The sequence below is a fragment of the Ascaphus truei genome, unplaced genomic scaffold, assembly GCF_040206685.1.
Source record: "Ascaphus truei isolate aAscTru1 unplaced genomic scaffold, aAscTru1.hap1 HAP1_SCAFFOLD_484, whole genome shotgun sequence".
Taxonomy (NCBI): Eukaryota; Metazoa; Chordata; class Amphibia; order Anura; family Ascaphidae; genus Ascaphus; species Ascaphus truei.
Genome location: NW_027456815.1, coordinates 72,625 through 88,150, shown reverse-complemented (window position 1 = coordinate 88,150; position 15,526 = coordinate 72,625). Strand labels below are relative to the sequence as shown.

Below are 15,526 nucleotides of genomic sequence, written 5' to 3'. Positions count from 1 at the left end.
GTGTATGGGTTTGGTTGTGGCACTGCATGGTGGTGTATGGGTTTGGTTGTGGTACTGCGTGGGGGTGTATGGGTTTGGTTGTGGCACTACGTGGGTGGTGTGTGGGTTTGCTTGTGGCACTGCATGGTGGTGTATGGGTTTGGTTGTGGCACTGCGTGGGGGGGGGGTGGGTTTGGTTGTGGCACTGCGTGGGGGTGTGTGTGTTTGGTTGTGGCACTGCGTGGGTGGGTGTGGGTTTGGTTGTGGCACTGTATGGGGGGGTGTATGGGTTTGGTTGTGGCACTGCGTGGTAGGGGTGTATGGGTTTGGTTGTGGCACTGCATGGTGGTGTATGGGTTTGGTTGTGGCACTGCATGGTGGTGTATGGGTTTGGTGGTGGCACTGCATGGGGGGTGTATGGGTTTGGTTGTGGCACTGCGTGGGGGAGTATAGGTTTGGTTGTGGCACTGCATGGTGGTGTATGGGTTTGGTTGTGGTACTGTGTGGGGGTGTATGGGTTTGGTTGTGGCACTGCGTGGTGGTGTATGGGTTTGGTTGTGGTACTGCATGGGGGGTGTATGGGTTTGGTTGTGGTACTGCGTGGGGGTGTATGGGTTTGGTTGTGGTACTGCATGGGGGGTGTATGGGTTTGGTTGTGGCACTGCATGGGGGGTGTATGGGTTTGGTTGTGGCACTGCATGGGGGGTGTATGGGTTTGGTTGTGGCACTGCGTGTGGGGGTATGGGTTTGGTTGTGGCACGGCATTGGGGTGTGTATGGGTTTGGTTGTGGCACTGCGTGTGGGGTATGGGTTTGGTTGTGGCACTGCATGGTGGTGTATGGGTTTGGTTGTGTTACTGCGTGGTGGTGGTGTATGGGTTTGGTTGTGGCACTGCATGGTGGTGTGTGGGTTTGGTTGTGGCACTGCATGGTGGTGTATGGGTTTGGTTGTGGCACTGCGTGGTAGTGGTGTATGGGTTTGGTTGTGGCACTGCATGGTGGTGTATGGGTTTGGTTGTGGCACTGCGTGGGGGGTGTATGGGTTTGGTTGTGGAACTGCATGGTGGTGTGTGGGTTTGGTTGTGGCACTGCATGGTGGTGTATGGGTTTGGTTGTGGCACTGCATGGGGGGTGTATGGGTTTGGTTGTGGCACTGCATGGTGGTGTATGGGTTTGGTTGTGGCACTGCATGGGGGGTGTATGGGTTTGGTTGTGGCACTGCGTGGTAGTGGTGTATGGGTTTGGTTGTGGCACTGCATGGTGGTGTATGGGTTTGGTTGTGGCACTGCGTGGGGGTGTATGGGTTTGGTTGTGGCACTGCGTGGGGGGTGTATGGGTTTGGTTGTGGCACTGCATGGTGGTGTATGGGTTTGGTTGTGGCACTGCATGAGTGAGGATGTATGGGTTTGGTTGTGGCACTGCGTGGTAGTGGTATATGGGTTTGGTTGTGGCACTGCATGGGGGGTGTATGGGTTTGGTTGTGGCACTGTATGGGGGGTGTATGGGTTTGGTTGTGGCACTGTATGGGGGGTGTATGGGTTTGGTTGTGTCACTGTATGGGGGGTGTATGGGTTTGGTTGTGGCACTGCATGGGGGGTGTATGGGTTTGGTTGTGGCACTGCGTGGTAGTGGTGTATGGGTTTGGTTGTGGCACTGCATGGGGGGTGTATGGGTTTGGTTGTGGCACTGCATGGGGGGTGTATGTGTTTGGTTGTGGCACTGCATGGTGGTGTATGGGTTTGGTTGTGGCACTGCATGGTGGTGTATGGGTTTGGTTGTGGCACTGCGTGGTGGTGTATGGGTTTGGCTGTGGCACTGCATGGTGGTGTATGGGTTTGGTTGTGGCACTGCATGGTGGTGTATGGGTTTGGCTGTGGCACTGCGTGGTGTGTGTTTATATGGCAAGTATTGCATGGCTGTGGCACTGCGTTGTGTGTGTTTATATGGCAAGTATTGCATGGCTGTGGCACTGCGTTGTGTGTGTTTATATGGCAAGTATTGCATGGCTGTGGCACTGCGTGGTGTGTGTTTATATGGCAAGTATTGCATGGCTGTGGCACTGCGTGGTGTGTGTTTATATGGCAAGTATTGCATGGCTGTGGCACTGCGTGGTGTGTGTTTATATGGCAAGTATTGCATGGCTGTGGCACTGCGTGGTGTGTGTTTATATGGCAAGTATTGCATGGCTGTGGCACTGTGTGGCAGTGGCGTGTGGCTGTTACCTTTGTGGCGTTTCCCTTTATGCCTGTCCATTATGAGACCATTCCAAGGAGCGCAAAGAACGCCACAAAACTGAGTCACTGCAAATATGTTTGTGTAATGACTGACTAGAAAAGAGGGAGAGCAAAGCATTATATAAACATGAGAGGGAGCTACAGAGACACGCGTGATCCCCACAGAGACACACGTGTGATCCCAACAGAGAGGGAGCTACAGAGAAACACGCGTGATCCTCAGAGGGAGCTACAGAGACACACATGTGATCCTCAGAGGGAGCTACAGAGACACACGCGTGATCCTCAGAGGGAGCTACAGAGACACACGCGTCATTGCGATTCCCCACAGAGGCACACGTGTGATCCCCTTACAGAGGGGGAGCTACAGAGACACACGCATGATCCCCACAGAGACACACGTGTGATCCCCACAGAGAGGGAGCTACAGGGACACACGTGTGATCCCCACAGAGAGGGAGCTACAGAGACACGTGTGATCCCCTTACAGAGGGAGCTACCGAGACACACGCGTGATCCCCACAGAGACACACGTGTGATCCCCACAGAGAGGGAGCTACAGAGACACACGTGTGATCCCCTTACAGAGGGAGCTACAGAGACACACGCATGATCCCCACAGAGACACACGTGTGATCCCCACAGAGACACTTTATTCACAGGAAGATAACTCTCTCCAGATATGACCACCATAGACAGTGTGAGCTATAGAGACATCACGACTGTTACACAATTGTGCAATACAATACAACACAAACCTGTGTGTGGGTCTCCCCCACTCAGACGGGTCAGTGTAGGGTTGAGAGTTCCAATAAAGAGATAATGCCTCAGCTGCATAAGAGACAGCCAGGCGACGTGACACCAGAAGAGAGATGAGAGCGCACAGCTCCAGAAGGAGAGCGTTTCTTTAGTAGACTGATCCTCTGTAGAAACACAGACCATAAAAAAACATTAAATTGCCTCATATGAGACTGCTCACCTGAAGAGAAACCACCAGAACGAGGAGCGTAAGAGAACACTCATTGAAGCCAGAGTTGTAACAACGTCTGCAGTGTTACAGTAAGGAGGATTGTCACGTACGGCGCTCTGTGAGCATGTGACCTACATACAAGACAAGGGTTAATACTCGCAAGGGCTCCCACTTTTCACCCCTGCAGAGGTCCCTCAAATGAGTTAACATCTACTCTAAATCCGTCCCCATATATCACCGTCACAAACAGCACATAAGTAGGCACGTGACCTAGATATGCAGCCAGGGTTAATACACACGGCTACTCTAGCCAACTCACCTTTCTCCGGCACAAGGTACATCCAATAACTTAATATTAACCACTTACTCAATTACAATCATATCTATACATTGCCACAGCCCAGGAAATACAAATCAAAGATGTAATATTAATATTTGCAATGGTCCCAGGTCCCTGTTGATTATAGAAAAAACGATGCACTTTAACACACAAAAATCAGTTGTAGCAAAATGTGTCAGAATATGTAAATGCCCTCCCCAGAGCGTGCAATAGTTCATTCAGTGCCCAAAGCATCACTTATTAAATGTTTTAATATATATAAAAAATACAGTGCTTAGATTACAGAAAAGGTGATTACAAGATCATACAGTTACAAATAAATGCAAACAGTTTCTCAAAATAAAAAGGATATAACAAAAGAAAAACCTATACATCACCATATGTCATATGTTTTCCCCCAGAGAGGGCACTGCTGGAGATGAGATTCACGCGTTTGATCCAAACGCACCTGTAAGGGACTCAAGGAGTTAAACTCCCTTTGCAAGCATCAGGAGGCTGCACTGGTGTCGGGTTTCCTAGCTGAGCTGGGAGGTGGATATAAGTAACTCCTGATTGAGCAGGGTTTATACAGCGGGCAGTAACTGCTTGTTAGTGTCCCTGTTGGAGTCTCGGTGAGAGGATCACAGAGCTCCTGTCCGCAGGGATCAAGGCTTGTTGACCAGAAGGTTTTGCCTGGCAACAGTGGGGAACCAAAAGACCCACATAGCAGAGAAGCCTGCATGAATAGGGCAAAGGACATTCCTGACCTGAAGAAGGGGCTATATGGAGACACTGTGGAGGAATCCCTGCAGCATACCAGATAAGAACTAAAACTATACTGCTGTGCCTAAAGACTGTTTTGTTTGTATATAATAGTGCAGTGGTGCGTAAAGTGGGGGGTGCACGATTCGCTGCGGGAGGCGCATGGTTTACAGAGGCAGGGGGCGCAGGGGGAAACGATTGCGCTCCCCTGTAATAGTGCATGTTTGGGGCTGGCAACCAGCTTAGCTTGCGGCCCGTTACATAGGGCTGAAGTAGTAAGTTAGTTTCCCTAAAGGGAATAGGTGTTTATTTTATGATTTGGTTTTGATTTAAAGGGACAGTGTACCCATGGTTGAAGTGTCTTGTGGATAATAAACCACTGTGATTAAGCTTAACCCTCTGTCTATGCGTCTTACTGACCTCGCCTACAGGCCGATCCGTCACATATGGTGGCAGTGGTCGGCAGAAGAATCGCATGCAGAGGTCACCAAAATAAAAAACAACAAAACAGTCTTAAGGCACAGCAGTATAGTTTTAGTTCTTATCTGGTATGTTGCAGGGATTCCTTTCACTGACTGCCCCTGAAGCAGTAGCTGTCCCCTCTCCCCCAGTGCAGAGTAAGTCCTGTGCTGATAAATACTGTATCACACCCCTCCCTTCCTGTTGATAAATACTGTATCACGCCCCTCCAAACCTGTGCTGATAAATACTGTATCACACCCCTACCCTCCTGTGCTGATAAATACTGTATCACACCCCTCCCCTCCTGTGCTGATAAATACTGTATCACACCCTTCCCCTCCTGTGCTGATAAATATTGTATCACACCCCTCCCCACCTGTGCGGAGAAATACTGTATCACACCCCTCCTGTGCTGATAAATACTGTATCACACCCCTCCCCTCCTGTGCTGATAAATACTGTATCACACCCCTCCCCTCCTGTGCTGATAAATACTGTATCAACCCCCTCCCGTCCTGTGCTGATAAATACTGTATCACACCCCTCCCCTCCTGTGCTGATAAATACTGTATCAACCCCCTCCCGTCCTGTGCTGATAAATTCTGTATCACACCCCTCCCTTCCTCTGCTGATAAATTCTGTATCACACCCCTCCCCTCCTGTGCTGATAAATACTGTATCACACCCCTCCTGTGCTGATAAATACTGTATCACACCCCTCCCCTCCTGTGCTGATAAATACTGTATCACACCCCTCCCTTCCTCTGCTGATAAATTCTGTATCACACCCCTCCCCTCCTGTGCTGATAAATACTGTATCACACCCCTCCCCTCCTGTGCTGATAAATACTGTATCACACCCCTCCCAACCTGTGCTGGTAAATACTGTATCACACCCCTCCCTTCCTCTGATGATAAATACTGTATCACACCCCTCCTCTCCTGCGCTGATAAATACTGTATCACACCCCTCCCTTCCTCTGCGGATAAATACTGTATCACACCCCTCCCCTCCTGTGCTGATAAATACTGTATCACACCCCTCCCCACCTGCGCTGATAAATACTGTATCACACCCCTCCCCTCCTGTGCTGATAAATACTGTATCACACCGCACCCTTCCTGTTGATAAATACTGTATCACACCCCTCCCCACCTGCGCTGATAAATACTGTATTACACCCCTCCCCTCCTGTGCTGATAAATATTGTAACACACCGCACCCTTCCTGTTGATAAATACTGTATCACACCCCTCCCCACCTGCGCAGATAAATACTGTATTACACCCCTCCCCTCCTGTCCTGATAAATATTGTATCACACCCTTCCCGTCCTGCACTGATAAATACTGTATCACACCCCTCCCCTCCTGCGCTGATAAATACTGTATCACACCCCTCCCCTCCTGTGCTGATAAATACTGTATCACACCCCTCCCCTCCTGCTCTGATAAATACTGTATCACACCCCTACCCTCCTGTGCTGATAAATACTGTATCACACCCCTCCCAACCTGTGCTGGTAAATACTGTATCACACCCCTCCCCTCCTGTGCTGATAAATACTGTATCAACCCCCTCCCGTCCTGTGCTGATAAATACTGTATCACACCCCTCCCCTCCTGTGCTGATAAATACTGTATCAACCCCCTCCCGTCCTGTGCTGATAAATTCTGTATCACACCCCTCCCTTCCTCTGCTGATAAATTCTGTATCACACCCCTCCCCTCCTGTGCTGATAAATACTGTATCACACCCCTCCTGTGCTGATAAATACTGTATCACACCCCTCCCCTCCTGTGCTGTTAAATACTGTATCACACCCCTCCCTTCCTCTGCTGATAAATTCTGTATCACACCCCTCCCCTCCTGTGCTGATAAATACTGTATCACACCCCTCCCAACCTGTGCTGGTAAATACTGTATCACACCCCTCCCTTCCTCTGATAATAAATACTGTATCACACCCCTCCTCTCCTGCGCTGATAAATACTGTATCACACCCCTCCCCTCCTGTGCTGGTAAATACTGTATCACACCCCTCCCCTCCTGTGCTGATAAATACTGTATCACACCGCACCCTTCCTGTTGATAAATACTGTATCACACCCCTCCCCACCTGCGCTGATAAATACTGTATTACACCCCTCCCCTCCTGTGCTGATAAATATTGTAACACACCGCACCCTTCCTGTTGATAAATACTGTATCACACCCCTCCCCACCTGCGCAGATAAATACTGTATTACACCCCTCCCCTCCTGTCCTGATAAATATTGTATCACACCCCTCCCGTCCTGCACTGATAAATACTGTATCACACCCCTCCCCTCCTGCGCTGATAAATACTGTATCACACCCCTCCCCTCCTGTGCTGATAAATACTGTATCACACCCCTCCCCTCCTGCTCTGATAAATACTGTATCACACCCCTCCCCTCCTGTGCTGATAAATACTGTATCACACCCCTCCCAACCTGTGCTGGTAAATACTGTATCACACCCCTCCCCTCCTGTGCTGATAAATACTGTATCAACCCCCTCCCGTCCTGTGCTGATAAATTCTGTATCACACCCCTCCCTTCCTCTGCTGATAAATTCTGTATCACACCCCTCCCCTCCTGTGCTGATAAATACTGTATCACACCCCTCCTGTGCTGATAAATACTGTATCACACCCCTCCCCTCCTGTGCTGATAAATACTGTATCACACCCCTCCCTTCCTCTGCTGATAAATTCTGTATCACACCCCTCCCCTCCTGTGCTGATAAATACTGTATCACACCCCTCCCCACCTGTGCTGATAAATACTGTATCACACCCCTCCCCTCCTGTGCTGATAAATACTGTATCACACCCCTCCCAACCTGTGCTGGTAAATACTGTATCACACCCCTCCCTTCCTCTGATGATAAATACTGTATCACACCCCTCCTCTCCTGCGCTGATAAATACTGTATCACACCCCTCCCCTCCTGTGCTGATAAATACTGTATCACACCGCACCCTTCCTGTTGATAAATACTGTATCACACCCCTCCCCACCTGCGCAGATAAATACTGTATTACACCCCTCCCCTCCTGTCCTGATAAATATTGTATCACACCCCTCCCGTCCTGCACTGATAAATACTGTATCACACCCCTCCCCTCCTGCGCTGATAAATACTGTATCACACCCCTCCCCTCCTGTGCTGATAAATACTGTATCACACCCCTCCCCTCCTGCTCTGATAAATACTGTATCACACCCCTCCCTTCCTGTGCTGATAAATACTGTATCACACCCCTCCCCTCCTGTGCTGATAAATACTGTATCACACCCCTCCCCTCCTGTTGATAAATACTGTATCACACCCCTCCCCTCCTGTGCTGATAAATACTGTATCACACCCCTCCCCTCCTGTGCTGACAAATACTGTATCACACCCCTCCCGTCCTGCGCTGATAAATACTGTATCACACCCCTCCCCTCCTGTGTTGATAAATACTGTATCACACCCCTCCCCTCCTGTGCTGATAAATACTGTATCACACCCCTCCCGTCCTGCGCTGATAAATACTGTATCACACCCCTCCCCACCTGTGCTGATAAATACTGTATCACACCCCTCCCGTCCTGCGCTGATAAATACTGTATCACACCCCTCCATTCCTGTGCTGATAAATACTGTATCACACCCCTCCCCTCCTGTGCTGATAAATACTGTATCACACCCCTCCCCTCCCCTCCTGCACTGATAAATACTGTATCACACCCCTCCCCTCCTGTGCGGATAAATACTGTATCAACCCCCTCCCCACCTGTGCTGATAAATACTGTATCACACCCCTCCTGTGCTGATAAATACTATATCACACCCCTCCCCTCCTGTGCTGATAAATACTGTATCACACCCCTCCTGTGCTGATAAATACTATATCACACCCCTCCCCTCCTGCGCAGATAAATACTGTATCACACCCCTCCCCTCCTGCGCTGATAAATACTGTATCACACCCCTCCCCTCCTTTGCGGATAAATACTGTATCACACCCCTCCCCTCCTGTGCGGATAAAAACTGTATCATACCCCTCCCCTCCTGTGCTGATAAATACTGTATTACACCCCTCCCCTCCTGTGCGGATAAATACTGTATCACACCCCTCCCGTCCTGCGCTGATAAATACTGTATCACACCCCTCCCCACCTGCACTGATAAACACTGTATCACACCCCTCCCGTCCTGCGCTGATAAATACTGTATCACACCCCTCCCGTCCTGCGCTGATAAATACTGTATCACACCCCTCCCCTCCTGTGCTGATAAATACTGTATCACACCCCTCCCCTCCCCTCCTGCACTGATAAATACAGTACTGCCCGCTCCTCTTCTGCGCTGATACATACAGTACTGCCCGCTCCTCTCCTGCGCTGATAAATACTGTACTGCCCGCTCCTCTCCTGCGCTGATAAATACAGTACTGCCCGCTCCTCTCCTGTGCTGATAAATACAGTACTGCCCGCTCCTCTCCTGTGCTGATACATACAGTACTGCCCGCTCCTCTCCTGCGCTGATACATACAGTACTGCCCGCTCCTCTCCTGCGCTGATACATACAGTACTGCCCGCTCCTCTCCTGTGCTGATAAATACAGTACTGCCCGCTCCTCTCCTGTGCTGATACATACAGTACTGTCCGCTCCTCTCCTGCGCTGATACATACAGTACTGCCCGCTCCTCTCCTGCGTTGATAAATACAGTACTGCCCGCTCCTCTCCTGCACTGATAAATACAGTACTGCCCGCTCCTCTCCTGTGCTGATACATACAGTACTGCCAGCTCCTCTCCTGTGCTGATACATACAGTACTGCCCGCTCCTCTCCTGCGCTGATAAATACAGTACTGTCCGCTCCTCTCCTGCGCTGATAAATACAGTACTGCCCGCTCCTCTCCTGCACTGATACATACAGTACTGCCCGCTCCTCTCCTGCGCTGATAAATACAGTACTGCCCGCTCCTCTCCTGTGCTGATACATACAGTACTGCCCGCTCCCCTCCTGCGCTGATACATACAGTACTGCCCGCTCCTCTCCTGTGCTGATAAATACAGTACTGCCCGCTCCTCTCCTGTGCTGATACATACAGTACTGTCCGCTCCTCTCCTGCGCTGATACATACAGTACTGCCCGCTCCTCTCCTGCGTTGATAAATACAGTACTGACGCTCCTCTCCTGCACTGATAAATACAGTACTGCCCGCTCCTCTCCTGCGCTGATAAATACAGAACTGCCCGCTCCTCTCCTGCGCTGATATATACAGTACTGCCCGCTCCTCTCCTGCGCGGATAAATACAGTACTGTCCGCTCCTCTCCTGCGCTGATAAATACAGTACTGCCCGCTCCTCTCCTGCGCTGATAAATACAGTACTGCCTGCTCCTCTCCTGTGCTGATAAATACAGTACTGCCCGCTCCTCTCCTGCACTGATACATACAGTACTGCCCGCTCCTCTCCTGCGCTGATAAATACAGTACTGCCCGCTCCTCTCCTGTGCTGATACATACAGTACTGCCCGCTCCCCTCCTGCGCTGATACATACAGTACTGCCCGCTCCTCTCCTGTGCTGATAAATACAGTACTGCCCGCTCCTCTCCTGTGCTGATACATACAGTACTGTCCGCTCCTCTCCTGCGCTGATACATACAGTACTGCCCGCTCCTCTCCTGCGTTGATAAATACAGTACTGACGCTCCTCTCCTGCACTGATAAATACAGTACTGCCCGCTCCTCTCCTGCGCTGATAAATACAGAACTGCCCGCTCCTCTCCTGCGCTGATATATACAGTACTGCCCGCTCCTCTCCTGCGCGGATAAATACAGTACTGTCCGCTCCTCTCCTGCGCTGATAAATACAGTACTGCCCGCTCCTCTCCTGCGCTGATAAATACAGTACTGTCCGCTCCTCTCCTGCGCTGATAAATACAGTACTGCCCGCTCCTCTCCTGCACTGATACATACAGTACTGCCCGCTCCTCTCCTGTGCTGATAAATACTGTATCACACCCCTCCCCTCCTGTTGATAAATACTGTATCACACCCCTCCCCTCCTGTGCTGATAAATACTGTATCACACCCCTCCCCTCCTGTGCTGATAAATACTGTATCACACCCCTCCCCTCCTGTGCTGATAAATACTGTATCACACCCCTCCCCTCCTGTGCTGATAAATACTGTATCACACCCCTCCCGTCCTGCGCTGATAAATACTGTATCACACCCCTCCCCTCCTGTGTTGATAAATACTGTATCACACCCCTCCCCTCCTGTGCTGATAAATACTGTATCACACCCCTCCCGTCCTGCGCTGATAAATACTGTATCACACCCCTCCCCACCTGTGCTGATAAATACTGTATCACACCCCTCCCGTCCTGCGCTGATAAATACTGTATCACACCCCTCCATTCCTGTGCTGATAAATACTGTATCACACCCCTCCCCTCCTGTGCTGATAAATACTGTATCACACCCCTCCCCTCCCCTCCTGCACTGATAAATACTGTATCACACCCCTCCCCTCCTGTGCGGATAAATACTGTATCAACCCCCTCCCCACCTGTGCTGATAAATACTGTATCACACCCCTCCTGTGCTGATAAATACTATATCACACCCCTCCCCTCCTGTGCTGATAAATACTGTATCACACCCCTCCTGTGCTGATAAATACTATATCACACCCCTCCCCTCCTGCGCAGATAAATACTGTATCACACCCCTCCCCTCCTTTGCGGATAAATACTGTATCACACCCCTCCCCTCCTGTGCGGATAAAAACTGTATCATACCCCTCCCCTCCTGTGCTGATAAATACTGTATTACACCCCTCCCCTCCTGTGCGGATAAATACTGTATCACACCCCTCCCGTCCTGCGCTGATAAATACTGTATCACACCCCTCCCCACCTGCACTGATAAACACTGTATCACACCCCTCCCGTCCTGCGCTGATAAATACTGTATCACACCCCTCCCGTCCTGCGCTGATAAATACTGTATCACACCCCTCCCCTCCTGTGCTGATAAATACTGTATCACACCCCTCCCCTCCTGCGCTGATAAATACTGTATCACACCCCTCCCCTCCTTTGCGGATAAATACTGTATCACACCCCTCCCCTCCTGTGCGGATAAAAACTGTATCATACCCCTCCCCTCCTGTGCTGATAAATACTGTATTACACCCCTTCCCTCCTGCGCTGATAAATACTGTATCACACCCCTCCCCACCTGCACTGATAAACACTGTATCACACCCCTCCCGTCCTGCGCTGATAAATACTCATCACACCCCTCCCCTCCTGTGCTGATAAATACTGTATCACACCCCTCCCCTCCTGTGCGGATAAATACAGTACTGCCCGCTCCTCCTGAGCTGATACATACAGTACTGCCCGCTCCTCTCCTGCGCTGATACATACAGTACTGCCCGCTCCTCTCCTGCGCTGATACATACAGTACTGCCCACTCCTCTCCTGCGTTGATATATACAGTACTGCGCGCTCCCCTCCTGCGCTGATAAATACAGTACTGCCCGCTCCTCTCCTGCGCTGATACATACAGTACTGCCCGCTCCTCTCCTGCGCTGATAAATACAGTGCTGCCCGCTCCTCTCCTGCGCTGATACATACAGTACTGCCCGCTCCTCTCCTGTGCTGATACATACAGTACTGCCCGCTCCTCTCCTGCACTGATACATACAGTACTGCCCGCTTCTCTCCTGCGCTGATACATACAGTACTGCCCGCTCCTCTCCTGCGCTGATACATACAGTACTGCCCGCTCCTCTCCTGCGCTGATACATACAGTACTGCCCGCTCCTCTCCTGCGCTGATACATACAGTACTGCCCGCTCCTCTCCTGCGCTGATAAATACAGTGCTGCCCGCTCCTCTCCTGCGCTGATAAATACAGTACTGCCCGCTCCTCTCCTGTGCAGATACATACAGTACTGCCCGCTCCTCTCCTGCGCTGATACATACAGTACTGCCCGCTCCTCTCCTGTGCTGATACATACAGTACTGCCCGCTCCTCTCCTGCGCTGATAAATACAGTACTGCCCGCTCCTCTCCTGCGCTGATACATACTGTACTGCCCGCTCCTCTCCTGCGCTGATACATACAGTACTGCCCGCTCCTCTCCTGCGCTGATACATACAGTACTGCCTGCTCCTCTCCTGCGCTGATACATACAGTACTGCCCGCTCCTCTCCTGCGCTGATAAATACAGTACTGCCCGCTCCTCTCCTGCGCTGATAAATACAGTACTGCCCGCTCCTCTCCTGTGCTGATAAATACAGTACTGCCCGCTCCTCTCCTGTGCGGATAAATACAGTACTGCCCGCTCCTCTCCTGCGCTGATAAATACAGTACTGCCTGCTCCTCTCCTGCACTGATACATACAGTACTGCCCGCTCCTCTCCTGTGCTGATAAATACAGTACTGCCCGCTCCACTCCTGCGCTGATAAATACAGTACTGCGCGCTCCTCTCCTGAGCTGATAAATACAGTACTGCCCGCTCCTCTCCTGCGCTGATACATACAGAACTGCCCGCTCCTCTCCTGCGCTGATACATACAGTACTGCCCGCTCCTCTCCTGCGCTGATACATACAGTACTGCCCGCTCCTCTCCTGCGCTGATAAATACAGTGCTGCCCGCTCCTCTCCTGTGCTGATACATACAGTACTGCCCGCTCCTCTTCTGCGCTGATACATACAGTACTGCCCGCTCCTCTCCTGCGCTGATAAATACTGTACTGCCCGCTCCTCTCCTGCGCTGATAAATACAGTACTGCCCGCTCCTCTCCTGCGCTGATACATACAGTACTGCCCGCTCCCCTCCTGCGCTGATACATACAGTACTGCCCGCTCCTCTCCTGTGCTGATAAATACAGTACTGCCCGCTCCTCTCCTGTGCTGATACATACAGTACTGTCCGCTCCTCTCCTGCGCTGATACATACAGTACTGCCCGCTCCTCTCCTGCGTTGATAAATACAGTACTGCCCGCTCCTCTCCTGCACTGATAAATACAGTACTGCCCGCTCCTCTCCTGCGCTGATAAATACAGTACTGTCCGCTCCTCTCCTGCGCTGATAAATACAGTACTGCCCGCTCCTCTCCTGCGCTGATAAATACAGTACTGCCCGCTCCTCTCCTGCGCTGATAAATACAGTACTGTCCGCTCCTCTCCTGCGCTGATAAATACAGTACTGCCCGCTCCTCTCCTGCGCTGATAAATACAGTACTGCCCGCTCCTCTCCAGCGCTGATAAATACAGTGCTGCCCGCTCCTCTCCTGCGCTGATACATACAGTACTGCCCGCTCCTCTCCTGTGCTGATACATACAGTACTGCCCGCTCCACTCCTGCACTGATACATACAGTACTGCCCGCTCCTCTCCTGCGCTGATACATACAGTACTGCCCGCTCCTCTCCTGCGCTGATAAATACAGTACTGCCCGCTCCTCTCCTGCGCTGATACATACAGTACTGCCCGCTACTCTCCTGCGCTGATACATACAGTACTGCCCGCTCCTCTCCTGTGCTGATACATACAGTACTGCCCGCTCCTCTCCTGCGCTGATACATACAGTACTGCCCGCTCCTCTCGTGCGCTGATAAATACAGTACTGCCCGCTCCTCTCCTGCGCTGATACATACAGTACTGCCCGCTTCTCTCCTGTGCTGATAAATACCGTTCTGCCCGCTCCTCTCCTGCGCTGATACATACAGTACTGCCCGCTCCTCTCCTGCGCTGATAAATACCGTTCTGCCCGCTCCTCTCCTGCGCTGATACATACAGTACTGCCCGCTCCTCTCCTGTGCTGATACATACAGTACTGCCCGCTCCTCTCCTGCACTGATACATACAGTACTGCCCGCTCCTCTCCTGCACTGATACATACAGTACTGCCCGCTCCTCTCCTGCACTGATAAATACAGTACTGCCCGCTCCTCTCCTGTGCTGATAAATACAGTACTGCCCGCTCCTCTCCTGTGCGGATAAATACAGTACTGCCCGCTCCTCTCCTGCGCTGATAAATACAGTACTGCCTGCTCCTCTCCTGCACTGATACATACAGTACTGCCCGCTCCTCTCCTGCGCTGATAAATACAGTACTGCCCGCTCCTCTCCTGCGCTGATAAATACAGTACTGCCCGGTCCTCTCCTGCGCTGATAAATACAGTACTGCCCGCTCCTCTCCTGCGCTGATATATACAGTACTGCCCGCTCCTCTCCTGTGCTGATAAATACAGTACTGCCCGCTCCTCTCCTGCGCTGATAAATACAGTACTGCCCACTCCTCTCCTGCGCTGATAAATACAGTACTGCCCGCTCCTCTCCTGCGCTGATAAATACAGTACTGCCTGCTCCTCCTGTGCTGATATATACAGTACTGCCCGCTAGTCTCCTGCGCTGATAAATACTGTACTGCCCGCTCCTCTCCTGCGCTGATAAATACAGTACTGCCCGCTCCTCTCCTGCGCTGATACATACAGTACTGCCCGCTCCCCTCCTGCGCTGATACATACAGTACTGCCCGCTCCTCTCCTGTGCTGATAAATACAGTACTGCCCGCTCCTCTCCTGTGCTGATACATACAGTACTGTCCGCTCCTCTCCTGCGCTGATACATACAGTACTGCCCGCTCCTCTCCTGCGTTGATAAATACAGTACTGCCCGCTCCTCTCCTGCGCTGATAAATACAGTACTGCCCGCTCCTCTCCTGCGCTGATAAATACAGTACTGTCCGCTCCT

General features: G+C 51.3%; 1 protein-coding gene across 1 annotated transcript in view; it reads right to left on the bottom strand.

Moving 5' to 3' along the window:
• Positions 1 to 15,526, bottom strand: part of SLC43A3 (solute carrier family 43 member 3) — a gene marked incomplete at its 5' end in the record, with an annotated part of 112,871 nt that overhangs the window by 38,447 nt on the left and 58,898 nt on the right. The window contains 2 exons of the mRNA XM_075584211.1: positions 2,201 to 2,305; positions 2,971 to 3,135. Coding sequence (XP_075440326.1) covers positions 2,201 to 2,305; positions 2,971 to 3,135 — 270 coding nt within the window. The remainder of the gene's footprint in view (positions 1 to 2,200; positions 2,306 to 2,970; positions 3,136 to 15,526) is intronic.